The 22,712-nt window shown below is 40.4% G+C and overlaps 1 protein-coding gene across 1 annotated transcript in view; it reads left to right on the plus strand.

Moving 5' to 3' along the window:
- The first annotated feature begins 1,753 nt into the window (after nucleotides 1–1,753).
- Nucleotides 1,754–22,712, plus strand: part of LOC136871329 (protein FAM76A) — an 82,457-nt gene continuing 61,498 nt past the window's right edge. Inside the window, exons 1-2 of the mRNA XM_067144973.2 lie at nucleotides 1,754–1,899; nucleotides 2,155–2,219. Coding sequence (XP_067001074.1) covers nucleotides 1,813–1,899; nucleotides 2,155–2,219 — 152 coding nt within the window. The 5' untranslated portion in view covers nucleotides 1,754–1,812. The remainder of the gene's footprint in view (nucleotides 1,900–2,154; nucleotides 2,220–22,712) is intronic.

The following is a 22,712-nucleotide window of genomic DNA, read 5'->3' on the forward strand; positions in this document are numbered from 1 at the left end:
TTAAAATTTTAGTTCTTGGCATTGACAGTCCTGATGCCATCAAAAGGCGAGCTGTGGAAGACCTAAACTGTAGGCGAAGCTGAGATGTAGGGGGATTCTCTTAAAAATACGGAAGCAGGAACACTTCTGTGTGTTTGTCTTTCGTAGTGAAGTGTCCCTTCTTCACGTAACAAATACATGTAAGGTTGTTTTAGAGTCACTGATTTCCCTTCTTGAATGAAGTAACTTGGACACCAGCGCAAAGATTAGTATATCAGTTGGAAAAATTGTCTCAAACCATGAACACAATTAATTTCTGGTGTAAACTGATGAAATACTGTACAACGATACAAGTTACACCAATCCATTTCAAGACCTGGCAACATTTGCCATGGTCAAATGCGAAATTGGGGAGAGTTTTTAATCAGTAGAACATTATTAAAACTAAAGCCAACAATAGCAGTAGACCTGAAGTGATAAATTTGCTTTTGTCAATTTGGGCAGGAATGAGAACAAACAATGCTCCCAAATGAGCTACCAAAATATTACAAGTAGAGACTGTGAAAACAAGCAACATCTGTTTCTACTCCTGCTTCTTCCTCTGTGCCTTATATCGAAGTGTTAGGAAAACACATCATTGATCGCGAACTATTAGATAAATGAGTTCACCTTAAAATATATTTTGAATACCGGTAATTTGAACTACAAGGATATACTTAAATTTCGTCTTGATACAGCATTTTTGTAACTCTACAAAGCTTACGGAATGGGTGGGGCTAGTGGTTTTCAAGCAGCCGTTTAGTGGGTAAATGCTATTCTACTGTTGGTAACATTGTCTTCCTGTCACAGAGTACTTCGCTTATCTTTTTCCAGTTGAACGTGTGTTGTATTTCATCCTCCAGCTCATAATCCCAGGTACTTGAATTTGGGTACCGGTACTGCTGGCAATTCCACTCCTTGGAGCGCAACCCAAAGGCCTTAATTAAGGTACATAATTTGCCTGGTGTAAAAATGGGAAATCAAAGAAAACCATTTTCAGGACTGCCGACATTTCGATTCGAACTCTTTATCTCCTGAAAGCAAGTTAACTACCATACGCCTCGAACCGCGCAGCCAACTCGAAAGTAACACACAGGCCGAGATGTAATACACATTTTTCAAGCTGTAGTAAAATGAGTGAATAAGTTCTCCTGAATATACCACACCCCACCAATTATGCTTACCTCCCTTCCTGCTGACCTCCGTGCTCAGGCCAGATGGTCCAATATCATCCAGGCTAAGATAGACAGTTTCATCTTTTACGGATGACATTACGACTAATTACAGGATAAGGCATGGAGGTACATTCAATTTCTAAACTGAAATAGGAAATAACATCTATATTAAAATTAATCTAAAGTATGGCACTTTTCATTTATGATATTACAAAAATGCAACTTACAGACTCCATACATAAATTATAAAATTAGTTGAAGCAAAAGGACATGCCGAAGTCAGGGAAACCATGGAGAATGAATTACTTCTATTAAATAAGAGATTTAGCCTGTCGTGTGTTAGGGATCCTATTCAATTCAGTAATTGCCGTGAACGTTGAGAAATACATAATATTAAAAGTGACGCGGTTTGTTACGGCATATTTCAAACGTGATCAAACGCAAATCAAACGCATTCAAATAATACACGCCAATCACGTGACTTCTTGAGACAAACAAAAGCCGTCAGGAAAACCGTACGGTAAGTGACGTCAAAGTGATCATGGATGCTAGGTCCGGATGTTTACATCTTGTATAAAGCTGTATACCGACTAATTTTAGGTTTTATCAGAGTTATATAATGGAAATGCCAGCGTTATTTGCGTGTTCCAGTTGTTTTTCGAGACATCCTTTCGAAGAATTATCGCAAGGGCAACAATTGTGCAAGGTAATCATTTTCTTTTCTTGACAACCCTTGTAGAGGTTAGAAATTGGAAACAATTTTGAATGAACCTTGTCGAATTTTACTTGAAGTAGTGTTATCGTATAATTTATATGAATATTTTAATGTATTTTTGCTTTACAGTAATACATTTGTAATAACGCTTAATTACTCCGTCATGAACAGATTATTTTGTGCCGACCATAACCTGGAATGTAATTCGGTATGATGTTCATTTATTCACTTCGTCTTTGGTTGCAGGAATGTCGTGGGACGTTTCCCGTAGTAAAGTGTACATACTGCCGCTCGGAATTTCAACAAACTAAGTGAGTACACTTGCAAGCTACCTATAGCCCATGGCTCAAATTCCGGCATTTTTCTGCCTTGATTTGATGAGCCTAGAATCCCGAAGATTTAATACAAATGAATGAGAATGAAACTTTTAAATACTGCAGATGTAATTTGATGTTTCATCTTTTTATGCAGGGAATTTCTTTTGTACAGTTCTCATTAGTAAAGTTGATTATAATTTTACTTTCCGCAGCCCAGCACTCGCTACATTCAGCTGCGCGCTGTACGACAGTCGTTTGTTGACACGCTCGGGTAGAATGTTGTCGAGAGGCGGTCAGGGCTGCCAACCTCTGTACTTAGGAACTAATGAGTGGTACTTATTGTTATGGTGATTATTGTTTAAGATGATTATTATTCTTGCCGTGGACAAGACGATTGGTCTAGACGGTTAGAATTCTTGCCATGGACAAGACCATTGGTCTAGACAGTTAGAAGCCGCAAAGCGGCCTTAGGCACCTAGTTTCGTGCGGAAACACGATTGGTCTGGATGGTTAGGATTCTTGCCGTGGACAAGACCATTGGTCTGGACAGTTGGGATTCTTGCTGTGGACAAGACCATTGGTCTGGACGGTTAGAAGCCGCGAAGTGATCGTAGGCACTTGGTGTCGTGAGGAAACACGATTGGTCTGGATGGAAGACGATTGGTCTGGACGGTTAGGATTCTTGCTGTGGACAAAACCATTGGTCTGGACAGTTAGAAGCCGCAAAGCGGCCTTAGGCACCTAGTTTTGTGAGGAAACACGATTGGTCTGGATGGTTAGGATTCTTGCCGTGGACAAGACGATTGGTCTGGACAGTTAGGATTCTTGCCGTGGACAAGACCATTGGTCTGGACGGTTAGGATTCTTGCCGTGGACTAGACCATTGGTCTGGACAGTTAGGATTCTTGCCGTGGACAAAACCATTGGTCTAGACATTTAGAAGCCGCGAAACGGCCTTAGGCACCTAGTTTTGTGAGGAAACACGATTGGTCTGGGCGGTTAGGATTCTTGCCTTGGACAAGACCATTGTTCTGGACGTTTAGGATTCTTGCCGTGGACAGGACCATTGGTCTGGACGGTTAGAAGCCACAAAGCGGCCTTAGGCACCTAGTATCGTGAGTAAACACGATTGGTAAAATTCCTCAAAGCTGCCGCAGCCCTGAATCCGCCTCTACATTAATGTAAGTATTAAATTAAAATACTGCTGTTGTGTATTTCACATTGTTTCCTTTACATGGTGTTTTTTCTTTGTGCTTTTATTCAGCCGGGGTTGGTAGCACAATGCATCTATCAGCATTGATGGAAATGACGTCGCATTCCGTTCACGTTGACCATTGAGAATGCGAGTAGTTACTCTAGACATGGCCGATGGCGGCTGCTGCTCTTATTAGGTTATAAAAGTAAATGTACTTCTGGGGGCAGGTCGGTGGGTTCCTAGACATCGCAATGAACACATCTCTCCTCTACAAGGTATTCCAAGTAAGATTTGCATTATTTTAGCTTCCTTATAATGTTATAAACTCAGGGCTGCGGAAGGAAAAATTATACCGTAAAGTTGTACATTATACATCAATTCATTCAGGCATGAACACAGTTCAATCATGGAAGCATCAAGGGGTAAAACTTTACATCCCACAGCCCAATGTTTATAACATTATAAGGAAGTGGAAGTAATGCAAATCTTACGTGGAATTCCTTTTAGAGGAGAGATGTGTTCATTGCGATGTCTAGGAACCCACCATCCCGCCCCCAGAAGTATATTTACTTATATAACCTAATAAAGAGCAGCAGCCCCCATCGTCCATGGCTAAAGTAGCTACCTGCATTCTTATTGGTCAACGTGACCAGAATGTGACGTCATTGCCACCATTGCTGATAAAGACATTGCGTTACCAATAAAAGCACAAACACCATGTAAAGGAAACAATGTGAAATACAAAACTAGAGGCCTGGGGCCACTTTGTGGCTTCTAACTGTCCAGACCAATGGTCTTGTCCAAATCCTATCCTAACCGTCCGCACGGCCAGAACCGGTCAAGACCAATGGTCTTGTCCAGATCCTATCCTAACCGCCCGCACGGCAAGAACCAATCCAGACCAATCGTGTTACCACACGAAACTAGAGGCCTAGGGCCGCTTCACAGCTTCTAACCGTCCAGACCAGTGGTCTTGTCCAGATCCTATCCTAACCATCTGCACAGCAAGAACCAGTCCAGACCAATGGTCTTGCCCAGCTCCTATCCTAACCATCCGCACGAAAAGAACCAGTCCAGACCAATCGTGTTTCCACCCGAAACTAGAGGCCTAGGGCTGCTTTACGGCTTCTAACCGCCCAGACCAACGGTCTTGTCCAGATCCTATCCTAACCGTCCGCACGGCAAGGAGCAGTCCAGACCAGTCGTATAACAATAATCACCACCACCTGCTATGGAAGCACCTCACTCATTAGTTCCCAAGTACAAAGGTTGGTAGCACTGAGCACCAGTTGATGACCGTGACCATGTAAGCAAACGACAGTCATTCCGCGCTCAGCTGAATGTAGCGAGTGCTGGGTTGCGAGAAGTAAAGTATTGATAATTCATGAAACCCTCTCCACATTTGGTGGCTATCCGTGATTGGGAGGGAGGACTTGGAGTCCAGTCCATTCATTCATGCAATCATTCATTTATTTATTTATTTATTCATTCATTCATGCAATCACTATTTCATTTATAATGGAATGTTCAATTAAGTCACCTAGTCAATCAGTCATTCACCAGTTAGTGGCTATCCGTGGCTATTCATGCACGCATGACCACAATTCATCCATGAAATCATCCATTTACCAATTCATGCAGTCATCCACTCATTCAATTGGCTTAATCCTATAAATTTAGCAAAATTTTCACAGAATTTAATCACGTATCTGAAGCCTACCTGCCTTCATTGCCCAGATATTTTTGCCTCCTTGTTATGTAATTTAATCACCACATTATGCACTGATTGTAATTTTCTATAGGTATTGCTTAGAAGTTTTTCTGGTGTATGTGGATTTTATCCAAATTTTTTGCATGCTAAATATCCCCTAAGTGAAAGATGCACAGTGTTTAATTTTGGAAATATTGTTGACATTTTCATCAAAAACTTCACTTTTGCTATTACAACTTCGGAGTCATCCTGAAAGTATATGGTGCAAGTTCAGACTTTATGGGCACAGTTATAATGTCGCATCATACTTTCAAATGAAGCCAGACATTAAAAACAATGCCTTAACCATACTCTTTTCTTTTCTCATTTTTGAACCATTTTGCCTTTTTTTTTTTTTTTTTTTTTTTCCTCTTAACTCCTTACCCTGCTGTATCTTACTGACAACTTACCTTCAGTAAATAGGAATATCACTGTGTTAAAGGCTGACGCTTATCTAAATTCCTTAACAACCACCCAGTTTGAACAAGCATTCTTTGCATCTGCAGACCAAGTGGCCTACATACTCGATGGCACATTAAACAAACACATCTTACCTGTGAGTCGCCTAGTTGCAAAAGCGGCCATCTCAGAAAATACAAACATGATATATTTCTGACTTGTTGTGTTTGTTGCTCACCATTGCATATCTTGGCAGTGATATTAGTTGCAGAAGCAGTCTCTGAGTAGCTTATATTGCTGAAGGAAAATGGGAATTTGTTGTATATCTGGTCACCTTCATGTTTCAGTTGGTTTCAAACCAGCCGTCTTCAATCCTGCTAGTGGACAGGCCAATAATTTGCATTGCTGGTGTAAATAATAAATAATTTTGTGTGGCTATTTCTAAGTAACCTCATGTTTGTTCCGTATTGAAGATAATAAGTAAGACTAGCTGATGTACCCGTGCTTCACTACAGAATTCTACATTGTATACAGAATTCTCGGTTAGGTAGTGTACACGTTGTGACCAAGATTGTATTAAATTGCATAGCTCTTAACATTACCCTAGAAACGCGACGGGGAAGTCACCAAACGTCTTTTCTCATATGAAGACTGGGTTAGGTAATTTTTTGTAATGGTAGGCAATAGGCCCACTTGCCTACCATCAGTCACAATCACGTTGGGGAGTTTTCATTATAATGGCAGACACTCACTCTCCACCTGTCTTTTTACATCATCAGAAAGACTGTCTTAGTGGTCTTCCCAACTGAAATGAATTGTAGGTACAATTTATGGATGGTGGACGGAGAAAGGGCATAGCCCAACATACACAAAAGTGCCTCCATCACCACTTAAAATTACAATATTCAAATATACAATTACATTCTACATAGTGTGCTTATTTACAGTTACGTATTTACAAGGCATATTTACATAATACTCGCAAAACCTGTTCAACATTCAAGTAATTCGACACACACACTCTCTCTCTCTCTCTCTCTCTCTCTCTCTCTCTCTCTCCCTCTCTCTCACACTTATACCTTAGCTAGGCTGGCTACTCCTATCCACATACAGTCTCACTCACTCAGGATCCCATAAACTTTCATCCGTCCTCCTACTCATACTGAACATTCACACAGTAGAAAAATTATCTTATGTACAGAAGGTTTCATTATATATACATCCTTTTTACCTCTTTACAAAATTTCTCTGGAAGTAGTTCTTTTATCTTGCATCCGGGAGATAGGGGGTTCGAATCCCACTGTCGGCAGCCCTGAAGATGGTTTTCCGTGGTTTCCCATTTTCACACCAGGCAAATGCTGGGGCTGTACCTTAATTAAGGCCACGGCCGCTTCCTTCCAACTCCTAGGCCATTCCTATCCCATCGTCGCCATAGGACCTATCTGTGTCGGTGCGACGGAAAGCCCCTAGCAAAAAAAAAAAAAGTTCTTTTATCTGAGGTGGGAGTTCATTCCACAGCCGAGCAGAACGATTAAAGAAGCCACTTTGATATGATACTGTTCTTGCAAATGGAGGGAAAAGGGACACACCTCGACCTCTTTGAGCAGAACGATAGTTCAGCTGTAAGCGGTTGAAAGGGTTTATATGAATGTTACCTGCGAGGGATTTTCTCAGGAAAGCAATATCTATTTGTTTACAGAGGGTTGTTATGGGGGGCAGTGACCTGGCTGTATTTAAATGACCGTGTTGAGTAATTAGTCGTTCTGCTCGGCATTGAACTCCCTCTAGTTTCATCATGTTCTCCACTGTAGTAGGGTGCCAGGAAGGAAGCCTGTACAACAGTATTGGCCATACTAATGACAAATAGGCTGTCTGGACTGCTTTTTTCCTGGCTCCTAGTAGAGATCTGCGGATGAATCCCAGGATTCTGTATGCTTTGCACCTTATTTCCTCTACATGTTTGTTCCATTTTAAATTGCTGCAAATGTGAATGCCAAGCATTTTATTGAAGTGCAGGGCATCAGGTTTTTACCACACAGTGAAATTTAGTGTTGTAACTGTGATCTTGCTCAAGTTAAGCGTTTATATTTACATTTCTGTACATTTATATACATTTTGCACCACAGAGCCACACTATCCAGATCTGACTGTAACTTATTTACGTCGTTCTCATTGCGAATGGCTCTGTAAATGATGGTGTCATCAGCATACTGTGCCATAGAAGACGATACACAACCTGGCAGATCCAGCGTAAATATCGTGTACAGCAGCGGTCCTATCACACTACCTTGAATCACACCCGAGGTGACTAAAGTTTGTTCTGACCTGGCCCCACTGAACACAACGCTCTGCATCCGACCTACCAGGAATGATCGAAACCATGCCTGCAGTTTGCCTTGAATGAGGTACCTGATCAAAGACCTTACTCCAGTCGAGAGTTACGCAGTCCACTTGGGATATATTAGACTGGTCCAGGGAATGTTGCCACTCATCAATTACTGTTGTTAAAAGTGTAGTACAGGATTTCCCAGGAAGGAATCCATGTTGGTTGTTATTCAACAGGTTTCCCTCATTCAGAAAATCCAGCACATGTTTAACAATTAGGCGTTCCATACATTTACATAAACCAGATGTAATAGAGACTGGGCAGTAGTTGTCTACATTTTCCCTGTCACCGTCTTTGAATACATTTGCTTTCTTCCATTCTTCTGGAACAGTCCCACTGTTCATTGAGATGTTAAATATTGCACAAAGAGAAGGTGCTAATGCTTCTGCACAGTGGTGGAGAATTCTAGCCGGCACGTTATCCGGCCCGTTCCCAGCATGAGGTCTAGTTATCCGAAGACTTGTTGCGACCTCATTAGTAGTGAAGTACAAGCTAGTTAGGGGGCGGAAACGGGGGGGGGGGGGGTTGTCCTTGTAGTGAACATGTCTTCATCCTTGTCAGCAGTGGTGAAGTTATTTTTAAATTTACTGCTAAATGTGTCTGCTATTTCTTGGGGAGAGGAAACTGATAGTCCGTTGTACTTGAAGACTGTTGCTGCTTTTGTTTCTGATGAAAGTCCATAGCTCTTTATTATTGGAACTAAGGCTGTGGATATATGAACTGTAGGCATCACGGATTAGTGATTTGAGTTTGTTCCTAGCCAATCTGTACTTCTCCCACCTACCGTCAATTGGGTTTTCCTTCCGTTTCCTGTATAAACAATTTCTCTTTTGAATACCCGATGTTATCTCTTTAGTGATCCATGGCGTTTTTCGCTTATCAGAGATGGAAACGTTCGGCACAACTTGATCGACACATTCAAAAAATACTTTTTTCCAGTTTTCCCAGATCTCGTTGATATTTATATCCCTGGTGAAGGACGCGAGGGGAACAGGAAGATTTTTTGATAGAAGAGAGGAAAGATCGTTCCAGTTAGTGCGGGAAAAATTATATATTGTTCTGGAGTGGAGTTTTGGGGAGGGTTTTCTGTAGGTCAAAGTTGTAATTATAGCTTGGTGATCACAAAATCCAGGTATTACGTCCAGGGACTGGACGGATGATGGAGAGTTAGTAAGGAACAGATCTAGTTTGGAACGGGAATTTTTAGTAATACGAGTCGCTTCGAACACTAACTGATGTAGAAAAATGTCGTAGAAGGTGGAGAGAAAACTATTAGCAAGAGGATTGTTTGGTACTGGGGCGACATTTCTAGACCAAGTAATTTCAAGATTGAAGTCACCGGCAGTATAACTTGCATCGTAATTATTCTGCACTTGTTGCACACGCTCCAGAGAGGAGAGCAATGCATTGTTCATTGTTTACGAGGACTTTGGTGTACGATACACTGATCCGATGAGGAATTTATTATTACCACACGTAATTTCCACCCACACAGCTTCAGCTGTCTTCTCCAACTCGGGACGTCTAGTTGGATTACACTCTGGTTTTGCAGCAGTAAGTACTCCGCCTCCTGTGGTTAGGATCCGCTCCTTACGGAACAAGACAAAAGAATCTGGTAGCACTTCTGAGTCATTAATTGTGTCTGAAAGCCATGTTTCACTGATACACACAATAGAGGGATCTAGGCTTGAGAGCGAAGCGAGAATATATTCTTTTCTACCTGGACGTAAAATGCTGCGTGCATTAAACGCAAAGAGAGTTAGATTATTATTTACATATTTACAGTTGTAGCTATTTACAGAGTCACAGGTAACGTCACTGGTATTGGAAAAGAAAGAGTTCGTTAGTGGCGGCATTTCGCATTGCCAGCAAGTCCACGTTCTTCCCCCCTTCTTTAATTTCCTGTATTCTGATGTAGAAATTTGTGCACATGTCCTGTGATTGAATATGAAATACTCGATCAAATGAAAAACCAAACATTTTCTCACTTTTAACAAACAGTTCTACACTGCCGATCTAACAGTCCAAAGTTCCAGAGCTGGAATGACTAAACCGCAGACAGCCGTGATCCGTGAACACTCTTCTTCTTTTTCAGCGGGGTCGGGGGCTGGGGTGGAGGACGAATAGTGGAGAGTCCCACGGCAAAAACTATGCCCTGTCAACTAATCTGTTTCCTAGGAGTACCCGATGAGTCGGAGTGGATAATTTGCTTATAGTCAGTTTCAATACGGACCAACCATGAGAATTGTCTCTTGCAATATTATTTACTGTCCTGAAATCTATATTGACGTTATGTTTTTTTAGAACATTAGTGATCTGGTGAATAGCCGGGTTGTTATATGTAAATGTGGTGTAATTATTTTTTCTTAGATTCATCTGGTACTAAATTGGAGGATAGTTTAATTTTAATTTTATTAATTAATCGATTGACCATACTTATTTTAAAACCATTGTAATGAGCTAATTGTCTTATATATTTTAGTTCTGTTTTTAAATTATACAAATAACTTAGAATTTAATCACCACAAAAGGTGAATTGTATTGAATAGGTGGTTACAATAAATTTTATTCTAATAGAATCTTACTAATGGCTATTTCTAGCCGAGTGCAGCCCTTGAAATGCACGCCCTCCGATGAGGGTGGACGGCATTTGCCGTGTGTAGGAAACTGCATGTTATTGTAGTGGAGGATAGTGTTATGTATGGTGTGTGAGTTGCAGGGATGTTGGGGACAGCACAAACACCCAGCCCCTGGGCCATTAAAATTAACCAATGAAGGTTAAAATCCCCGACCCGGCCAGGAATCAAACCCGGGACCCTCTGAACCAAAGGCCAGTATGCTGACCATTCAGCCAAGGAGTTGGACATTGCTTGTGTATACGACAGCTGATGGCGGAGCTGTTGAGGATCCAACCAGTCTTAGGGCTGAGGACCTAACATATATACAAGGTTGGGGAAAATGGTACTACAGTCTAGGTAATACCTAAATACAGTCGAAACCATTTATTGCAACATCACTTTTAACGAAGTATTGGATATAACGGCGAAATCTTATATCCTATATAAACTCTGTATTTAAAAAATTGCTTAGTACATCACTAATTATGAAACATTGTATAAAACAACTTATTTTTATCACATTTTCAGATCAATGTATCAATCAAAATGTCCATTGGCCGTTCTGAGTGGCTCAGACGGTTGGGGTGCCAGCCTTCTGACCCCAACATGGTAGGTTCGATCCTGGCTCAGTCCGGTGGTATTTGAAGATGCTCAAAAACGTCATCCTTGTGTCGGTAGATTTACTGGCACATAAAAGAACTCCTGCGGGACAACATTCCAGCACCTCAGCGTCTCCAAAAAACCGAAAACGTAGTTAGTAGGACGTAAAGCCAATAACATTAAAAATAATGTGCAATGTTGGTTTTTTTTTTTTTTTAAATATATATTTTGGTATTGCTGACAACAATGTACCGGTAATGCTTATTTTCAAACTCTTATTTTCAGTAGATTGTAGATTTCAAATCAGTCTACACTGAATTACACTGGAACTCATCAGGCAGCATCTGTCCCCGGATTAAGGGGGGGTGCAGAAAACACCTGTACTCCATATTAGGAGGAGCCTCATCACTTGCTGGCAGCAGATCTAAAAATGCCTGTTGGGAGTGTCTAACCCATTGTAATAAATGCCTAAAATGCTTGCAGATATGGTGAGGCCTCAGAAAATGCTAGTTCTTCAGGTACTTATGGAGCTGTGAGAAGTGGATATCAAAATATGTCCAAATCAGGACAGTCAAAATCATAACCCCTGACAAAGACAGAAGAGCTGATATAGTTCATGAAAGAGAAGGACAGCCATTTTTGGTCTTAGTGAAACAAAATGGGGAGGAAGAGTGAAAATAAAACTTAAAAAAGGGTGCAGGTTGTTTTCTGCAGTGGAGGACAGGATGCATTAAACTGAGTAGAAATGATCAGTAGGAGTATATGGAGGAGGCGAAGAAAATCAGTTTCAGAATGTCGTAGCAAGGCATAGTTTGAGAGGCGAATAAGACATATCTGCTCCAAGTATATGCATCCCCTATGGGTGGGAGACACAGACAAAAAATACACCCTTGATGTCCCTTGCCTGTCATAACAGGCGACTAAAGGGGACGACCTAGGCACGGAGATGGATTGTGGATATGAGACCATGAATTTACCCCATGTAGATGGGGTCTGAATACATACACAGGTGACTAAAAGGGTCATGTGACCATCGGTACTGTCTTTATTTTCTATTTTCTTGAGGGTAGGTTGTAGACCTAATCAGTATTTGATGAGCATACTACTTGGGGGGACCTCTTACGTGTGCGATTACACTGAAAGCCTAGACAGTATCCCCAGCCTGTCAAGTGGGAACGCCATGTACTCAGCAGTAGTATCTGCCTAACAACGCAGGTCCCTGCACAGCCAAAGCCCAGAACAACATATTGTTATTAACTTTTTTTATCTATAGGGCTACTTATCACTTTGTATATGCTATTGCGGGTGATTTGAGGATGGGAGTCCTAGTGCTCATGGCCTCCGTCAGCCCTTATTAGGAATCATGCATCCTCGGACCCCGGGCAGTACCTGCTACGACCAGGTGGGTATTGCCTTAGCTGCTTAGTTCGGTTACAGAGGCCCCTTATTGGAGTGGGTGCCATTCGGGGAGGATGATTTCGGGCATGGCCCGGAATAAACGTTCTGAGCCTGTCCAGGGTGGTCCTCCACCCAAGTTTTTAACTTTCGATTCCCTCAGGGGTCAAGCCCCCGGGAACAAGCGCAGCATGAGAGTTTGGGATCCAGCTTCCCTAGGTTCCTGGTTGCTACCAAAACCGATGGGCAAGTCTTCAAGTTGGTTAAATGAATTCTGTTCAGTTGACACATCAGAGGTGTATGTGGCGAACTTGAGGATTTGAAGAAAATGCACAGTGGTAGTTTACTCCTCAAGACGAGCATTGCACTCCAAGCAGTTTGGTTGCTCAGGTGCGACCACTCTGGCGAAATACCCATCAAAGTGAAAGAGTACAAAACCTTGAATCTGGTTTGTGGCATCATCCTCCACCGCGACTTGATCCTGAATGCTAACAATGAGCTGATGGAAGACATGAAGAACCGTGGCGGGACACATGTGCGTATTACACGCAAAGTCAACGGTGAAGACATTACCACTGGTGCTTTCATCATCCCCCTCAGGCTGTAAGTGTTACCAGAGTAAGTCAAGGTAACTACCTATCGTTGCGATGTGAGGCCGTACATCCTGCCTCCAGTGCAGTGCTATCAATGTCAAAGGTTCGAACACATGGTATCTCGTTCTTGGATCCAATCTATGTGTGGTAAATGTGGAAAAGAAACTCATGGCCTGGGACATTTTATACCTCCCAAAAGATATACTAACTGCCCTGGTCTTCATTATCCGTGAGATAGACATTGTCCAGTCCATCTCGGTGAGAAGAATTTCCAGGAGATCAAAACAGTGGATGGTCTTTCATACCAGGAAGCACGCCGTAAGTTTAACTCCATGAGGATTGCTCCTGCCAAGACACTAGATTTCAGCATGATAGCACAGAGTTTACCATATTCGTGGTTCCTTCTAGCAACACCTTCTGAGAAGATCGCTTCGCCCAAGGCAATAGTTGCTCCTGTGAGCAACACCGCAAAGAGTAAAAGCTCGAAGGTGGGGTCATCCCATCCTTCGACCTCCAACAAGCCTGTGCCAGCTGGGAAATGTAAGCCAGCTCAGCAGGGCGGAAGGCCAAGTCTTCCTCCCCCAAGATATCAGCAAAAGACACGCCAGAGGTGGCATCGTTGACTGGGGCTGGGAATCCATCCTCAGCACGTCTAAACAAAGAAAGAAAACGCAGAAGGAGGGTGCCCTTACCAGGCATTCTTCCACCCCTCTTCAGCAGGTCTGTGGCAGCACCAATAGGTACACCTGCTGGAAAACCTGCACACTCTCCTCATAGGAGAAATTACCTGCCACTCCGAAAAAGTTGAAGAAGCTCCAGTGATGAGCTGATGCACATCGAGCACCTATCTTAATTTTTGGATGGAGATGTCATTGTAGGTTAAGTAGCATCTTGCCGCTTAAAACCTAACACTTTTTTGAGAAGTCCACACTGGCACTGTTACGGTAGAATTGTAATGGTTATGACTGGTATCTTATGCTGCACCACATAATCAGTCAGTCTGCGGTGAGTATAATCTTCATTCAAGAAACAAGTCTCAGAGCAGGTCATCGTACAATCTTGAGAAATTTTAGACTATTCGACAGACCGGGATATACTAACCAAGCTTTCGGTGGCGTTGGTATTTTTATTTATTCTGACATCTACAGCAAAGAGGTTCCACTATGAACTCAGCTGGAGGCGGTAGTGGTACGTTTTGTTGCCTGTCATAACTACGGTTATTGGGTGATTTTAACACCCATTATGGGGTTCTGAAATGCCTTGCCCCAGAGGAAGGGAGTTGGAATAGTTAGTAAGAGAGCTAGATTTATGCATTTTGATTACAGGGAAACTAACAGATTTCAGTGTGGCGCACGGCACCTCCCCCCGCATTGACGTTGAACACGATGACCTCAGTGAAGTGACCGTCTCCCCATTATTCTTACTTTGTTGAAACAGAAATCCATTGAGGCTCCTCCCTGATGTATTCTTAAACATGCTGATTGGCCGAAGTTCACATCACTAGCTGTCTCTAATGACGTGTGTAGGCGGAGCGTAGATGATGATATAACTTACATCGTGTAAGTTATTCTTGCTGCTGCTGAGGAGTCCATTCCATGTTTTTCTGGGATTCCTTGACGAAAACTTGTTAGTTGGTGGAACAAAGAAATCACAACAGCTATAACTGCTATTGTAGGCGGCCTACTGTGGCCAACTAGGTAACATTTAAAAAATTTTGTGGCAAGGCACAGGTTCTTATTTGACAGAGTAAGAAAACTTCATGGGAAAGAAATGTGTCGTCCATGACATCACATACACCATCATCTCAATTGTGGACTAAACTTCAATGTATTTTGGGAGTACAAGGACAAGGACCATCCTCAGTACCAGAAATTTCTGTTGCAGACGGTATCATCATGGATCCTCCCATGGTTGCTAACCATTTAGCAAGTTATTTTGCAGGTATATCTGATTCAGGGGATTTCCATCCTGAGTTCCTGGCTCTGAAGCGGAAGGCAGAACGTCATCATCTTAGTTCTGCCACCCAAGCTTCAGAGAACTATAACTTGCCCTTTATGGAGTGGGAACTCTGGAACGCCTTGGCGCTTCATAAGAACACGGCTTCTGGACCAGATAATGTCCATAACCAGATGTTGAAAAGCCTCGGCAAGGATAACCCCCTTATATTTTCTTGGGGTGATGAACGGAATCTGTATAGAGGGTGAGTTTCCATCACAGTGAGAAGAGGGAATAGTAAATTTTCTCCTCAGGCTTGACGAAGAGCCTAAGTGTGTAGGAAGTTACAGACCTATTTGTCTCAATAAATGTCTGTGTAAACTATTTGAGAGGAGGATGAATCACCGACTGCTGTGGTGCTTGGAGAAAAGAGGATTTCTGTCCGAGTACCAGTGTGGTTGCAAGTAATGAAAATCATTTTTTCCGTATTGGAAGAAAATAATAAATGTAAGAAATTTATTTTAACTTCAACATATTCAATACAGTACAAGATGTTAACGTGTTAGTTAAACATCATTAAAATACTTGAGACATGTTTCGCCCCTTTTGTAGGGCATCATCAGTCATATCAATACCTCAAAGTTCTACCAGACGTCTGGTTGGAAAATTGTAAAACATGTTGCATGAGTGAATACATTAAAAAACTTTACAATGTCTTATCATTAACAAAATATCAAATTGATGAAAAATATGTTGCACTAGTGAAACATGGTGGTGAATTTCCACTTAAACAAGGCTGTCATATGTGTAGTAAATGACAATAGCGATAGCCTAAAATCTTATTCGATGCTAAAGTTCGAAGACAGTGTAAATTTTACGTACAAATATTGGGAATGAATGCAGAATACATATAATTACAAATACTGTACACGTATTTTACATGTGAAATGATGGAAAAGCATTCCAAATTTGTGCTAATTTCACTTAATTTTGATATTAATATTACGTTCATGATGTGGTCTAATGGAATTAGCATCAAGATGTGAAAGTTTGTATGTGATTTGTGACCAGCTCATGTGAAAACGTTGCATTACGTCGTAATTTAACTTAGATCTCTATGTTGCATAATTATATTTTAGACCCAAACAAATTAGTTCGCTGAAGTGTCCATGGGCTATTCACCTCCGTTGGGCACTTTCTATGAGACGGAGTGCCTAGTGCATGTAAACAACAGTTGATATTTGATTCAAATTGAGCCTGTGTTGAAACAGTTGAACTAATGGCTTGAATGAGGGTGGTTGAAGTGTCGTTAATATCTTCCCATTTGACTTGTTATTTTGAAGTTTTAACGGTGTGTTTCAGTTGCTGGAGTATGGGATGTCGGTTTATTAGTTGACTGGGTGACAGTCAAAACGTTGTGCGATGTAATTAATGTTGAGCTGTCTTATGTATGTGAAAATCTTTAGTGTTGTTGGGCTGTTAACTTATTGCTAAGAGGTTTTTGGAGCAGAGTGCATTCATTCCCAATATTTGTACATAAATTTTAAACTGTCTTCGAACTTCAGCATCGAATAAGATTTTAGGCTATCACTATTGTCATTTACTACACATATGACAGCCTTGTTTGAGTGGAAATTCACCAGTATGTTTCACTAGTGCAACATATTTTTAATCAATTTGATATTTTGTTAATGATAAGACATTGTAAAGTTTTTTAATGTATTCACTCATGCAACATGTTTTACAATTTTCCAATCAGACATCTGGTAGAACTTTGAGTATTGATATGACTGATGATGCCCCACAAAAGGGGAGAAACATGTCTCAAGTATCTTAATGATGTTTAACTAACAAGTTAACATCTTGTACTGTATTGAATAGGTTGAAGTTAAAATAAATTTCTTGCATTTATTATTACGAATGTGGTTTTCGAGCTGCCCGCTCCACCACTGACCACTTGGTACTTATGGGGAGTTCTATCCAGGATGCATTTCTCGAAAAACACATTTGGTGGCAGATTTCTTTGATTTAGAAGAGGCCTATGACACCCCATGGCGATGTGGCATCGTTTCAGTCTTGTATCAGTGAAAATTTCTAGGTAACCTGCCGGTTTTTATTGCAAAGTTTTTGTCCCTCTGTCTATTCCATGCTCGAGTAGGGAGGACATATTCGTAATATCATGTTCAGGAAAATGGAGTCCCACGGGGATTGGTTCTCAGTGTCACTCTGTTCATGATTGCCATAAAGGGTATTGTCGCGGCTACTGGTTCAGTGGTAATACCGTCGCTGTATGTGGACAATTTTGCTCTGCATTATAGCTAGTAAGTATGGCAATCGCAAAGCAAAAATTACAGCAAGCTATTAGGAGAGTGGAACGGTGGATCTTAGAACATGGCTTTTGGTTTTCAACTGCAAAATCCTCTCTTGTTCTCTTCTGCTGGAAGTGCCCTCTTCACCCCTATCCTGAGCATTATTTAGGATGGAGGGGGGGAGGTCGCTCTTCCTTTAATTGATATGTACTAATTTCTTGGGCTCCTTTTCGATAGTAAATAATCATGGGAGCCACACGTGTGTCAGTTAAAAGTGAAATGCTCGATGAAACTGAATATTTTGAAGTTTCTTAGCAGCACTAGACAGGAGGGGGAGGGAGAGGGGCAGACTGCAGAGTGCTCCTACAATTTTATAGGGCACATATTTTATTCAGGTTAGATTTCAGCCATGCAGCATATGAATCAGCAAGGCAAGGTGTCTTCTTGAACCTGAATAGCATCCATCACAGTGATGTTAGGTTGGCAATGGAAGCATTCCATACAAGCCTTATTGCTAGCCTGCTCACCTGTGGTGCCAACAGACACTATTGTCTTACGCTGCGAATTTGCAACATGCCTCTTCACCAAAGCTATCCCTGCATATTCCACAGTGGGAACAGTCAGCTGTATGCAGGTATTTAAAGTTCAGAGATACCCTGAGAGTGCTTTAGGCTGTACATTATATGGTTAGTCTATAGTGGTTTAGCAATATTAACCCTTTGAGCGCCACGTGCTATTACAGTTTTCCTACCGCTGAGCACCAAGGCCAGTTTCCGTTTTTTGCAAGCTTTTGTTTGATCCCTCACAGTTCAGATGTTATTGTACGTTGAAGCTTGAAATTTTCGTTATTTTTTTACTAATATGATTACCTATATGAATAAAGCCTTACTCAGTTCATTTATGACCTTTAGTAAACATTTGACAGCCAAAACCCAAAAATATTAATTAAAAACAAAACAAAAGTTTAGCAATAAAATTTAGGTAGAACAAAATTTTTTTATACATCGCGAACATATTTATTAAATGTTACAATCTGTTATGAAGCTATATTGAAAATTTCATCCATTTTGTGCCTAAAATAAATATGTATATCCAAATGAGCCAAAAATATAAGTCTAATTACACTCGTTTTGTTTATATATCAATACATACTAAATATGGTACAAAATACTGAATGTCCTTTTGAAAAGACGTTGGCATTTTTCAGATGAAAACCAAAGGGGCTTTCAAAAGGACGTTGGCGCTTAGAGGATTAAGGGGACGAAATCAGGAAATGTTGCATTTCTCCAATAATATTAGTTGTACCGAAAAACTACTTTAAGTTGCGTAAAATATAGTATCCAATTTTTAATTTTTTATGCCCTTTTGCTTTATGCATCATAATTCGTGATTATTATATTTTTCACAAACTTCCAAATATTTCCAGAAATATTAGTTTTATCTAAAATGTTTTCATAATAAATAGGAAATATTTCCCAATATTTTATCTGAGACAGTTTTACATACGAGCTATAGGCCTAATAGTGGAGATATTTGCTTGACTACCACAAGCATACCAATATAGATTTTTAACTCTGTGTAGATTTTTGCCACCATCCTGCACAAAAAGGGAAGTATATTGCCGCAACCTCTCACCACAGGAGCAAAATAAACTTGTGAACCATCAACTATCCAGAAGGCAATGACACGCTAAAACCTGCTTTCAAGGATAATGTTCAAATTCCATAGAGTTCCTGCTTCCTAGAGAGAAGAACAAGCAACTGTCTCGGAAGAAAGGAAGTGAGGGAAGCTCCTTACATCCTAATTGCTAAGATCCTCCACAAGCACAATATAAAAACAGCTTTTGTGCTATCTCAAAAATTGAAGCATCATTTAGGTCAAACAAAGATAGATTATCACCACCATTGCATCCTGTGGTGTGCAAAATTCTGTAGCAAGGTAAACATACCAGAATGTTGGGACTTGGATCAAGAAACCCTAAAGAAAGATCCATCCCAACCAGACAAACAAATTGGCAATAGCAGAACCATCCCCTATCTTCAGGTCATATTCCAGGATGTTCAAGCTCATATCGACATAAAGCTCGGTATGTCTAGGATCACACAGGAAACGGAGTAAATATGCAAAAATCCCAATAAAAGGGACAATGGCTTCTATAAAGCAGGACCTGGTTTGCTAACTACAGTATTTAACATCGAAGTCCATCATCTCCATTTCATTTCTCAGAACTCATTATTTCCTGACTACCTGATGGTTGACTCAGTGTGTTTGGTTCATGAAGCAGTACCTGTTGCTTTAGTGCAAGAAATACAGACAATTTAATCTTTTTTTTTTTTTTTATCAGTAACTTATTTCTCTCTGTCTCTTAACCTCTTCACTCCATCTTTTCTGTCCCCATGCTTCCTTCCCACTCCTAGCCCTTTCCTATCCCATCATCGCCATAAGATCTATCTGTGTTGGTGCGACGTAAAGCAAATTCTTCCCTTCCTCGATTTTATATTTTGTTTTTTTCTCCATCACGGTTCTATTCTTCATTATCTAACTTACCTTTCATTTGCTGTTGATTTTTCATGGAATATTTCCACTTCTCTTAAAGTTTGGTGACTTTTATTTTTCTTAATTCATCAAACATGTATGGGTACTGAAAACATGGACCACAGCACATCTGTGAATATAAAAGCACATAGCTATCTGGTGATCAATAAATGTAGCATTTCATGAGGGGTCAACTGAATTCAAAACTTTCGGCATTATTAGAACAGCGATGGATCACTTCTGAGAAAGTGAAGTCTTGTCAAAACAAAACAAATTCCATGCAGTTTGCACATTTCCACACAGCATAAACCCAAAAGAATACCAAGTCTGTTATTATTATTATTATTATTATTATTATTATTATTATTATTATTATTATTATTATTATTATTATTATTATTATTATTATCATCATTGTCATTGTAAGTGAATACTGCAACCTTTTCTTATTGTCAGTTATTCTTTATTAACAAGATGCTGATTTTATTGCACACTTTTTTCCTACATGTGGAAAACAATAGCTCATAGTATTCAACTTTGATGATGCACTTTTAGGAAAAGCTGGTTGTCACCTACACAGTCGAGCTTACTACTACCATCTGTTACAAATATTAACTACAGTATGGTCAGGTTATTTTTTGGCTGGGGCTGGCACAGAATTCAGGACACTTCGATATGAAGGTCACACCGGTCATCCATTTTATTGGCACCTGGCTGACTGGTTTGTGCAGTCAGTTAAGTCAGAGCGATGCTATACCAAGAGCCAGGGCTGCACCAGCCAGCTAGCTCCCAGCTAAAAGATATTCTGATCTCACGTTATATCATAAATTATATTTACAGTTACCTCTTGTTTACAGTTACTTTTCCTGGCCTTACATAAACCAAATGAGACATAGGCTACTCACTTTGTTGAGGCTTCAGACTACAGTATGCTGAGGTGCGCATGCTAAAGATACAATACCTAAACAGCATGAAAATTCAGTAATGAAGGACTACTGCTGTCATAACTGGCAGGTACTTCTTTGCAACTGTCTTGTATGATGTGCAACTCTACTGATACTATAGTTGTTCAATACCTGTAAGTCTGTCACTGTGGTTCCGTTATGACGTACATACTGTGTTTTCTTGCCACTCCTATTGATTAGTGTCGAGCTGTCTATTAGGAGAAATTCTTAACCCTATTTGTATTTAAGGAAGGGATGGTGTGCCATATCAGAGATCTTCCTTTGTCAGCAACACATTATTAGCCTACTGTTATTAATAATGGAGTTAAAAATATATCAGTTGATGTCCAAATTCATTCCTAAGTAATATTTTATACTAAGTTAACATGTTATTTATTATGAATATAGTAGCCTATTGCAAGTTATGAATCTCATTATAAACCCATATTGGATTTCAGAATAAGAAGTTATTATATTAATGAAAACCACCTTTCCAATACATGACAATCCTTTGTATTTAGGATAAAATCATTAATAGATATTATAATTAGGACATTTTTGCTCATGCTTTCTGAGCATCATCAGCTAGAAATAACTTAATCCAGGGTAGGTGAGGGCCCTGATCCCAGTATATATGTAAAAACGTCTAATAATACATTGATAAAAAATAATTGTTAAAATTTCTCGTTGACAGTCGAGATTTTCTTCTGATGAAGCAGAGCACAGTTCTCTGCGAAACATAAAGAATTTCACCTTATTTTCTTGACACGGCATAAGTCCAAAAGCCTATACACTATCATGGTGATATTTTGTCTCCATGCCTATGAAAGAGATAGTTTGGTCAACCGTCACAGGCAGTATATATAGATCATTAATGTCTTCCTTAACTTACGGGGTAATACTGTACTTAAGAATGATTTACAACTGTTGAAGGCTTATAGCCAGGGATCTTTCTCCTATTTGCAAGCTGATGGTCATCATCAACATCTTTCCCAGGTATTCACTTCTGGCTCAACTGATACCTTCAATATTAAGTTGGCACACTGTTAACCGATGTCCAAACGTTGAAGCGTTGTACAGGATTTCACATCCTCAGTATGACTATTCAGCTTAAATGTGACCTTTAGTGTACCATAGCCATGAGACCCCAGAGTCATAATGGTGCCATCTGATCACCATCATCACTTAGCCCAAGCTGGGGAGCACGTGTCACTTAAGGCATGTTACAGACATACATAACTCTACTCCCCAGTCATTTACCGTACTATAACATCACAAACAAGACATAATTTCTTCATTTCTACTCTAATGTATCACTGATAAAACAAACCAGTCTTCTAAGTTTGCTACAAAAAGATACGAATATGTCGAATAGGCTACTATGAAATGAAAATCTACAGCCTGTTTCCAGTCATTCGACCAGGTCAGAAATGGAATGAATGAAGCCCCCATCTAGCGGCGAGGATAGGAATTGTGTCGGCTGCCGAAGACTGTCGCACTCCTCTGGGGCAGTGATTAATGCATGACAGATGAAATCAAATTATTTTGGAGAGTGTTGCTGGAATGAAAGATGACAGGGAAAACTGGAGTATGTGGAGAAAAACCTGTCCCGCCTATGCTTTGTCCATCACAAATCTCACTTGGAGTGACCGGGATTTGAACCACAGTATCCAGCGGTGAGGGGTCGGCGCGCTGCTGCCTGAGCCACGGAGGCTCTTCGAATAGGCTACTATAAGAAGTATATTAATGAAAACCACCTTTCCACTACATGGCAATCCTTTGTATTTAAGATAAAATCATTAATAGATATTATAATTAGGACACTACA

The sequence above is a fragment of the Anabrus simplex genome, chromosome 1 (genome assembly GCF_040414725.1).
Source record: "Anabrus simplex isolate iqAnaSimp1 chromosome 1, ASM4041472v1, whole genome shotgun sequence".
Classification (NCBI taxonomy): Eukaryota; Metazoa; Arthropoda; class Insecta; order Orthoptera; family Tettigoniidae; genus Anabrus; species Anabrus simplex.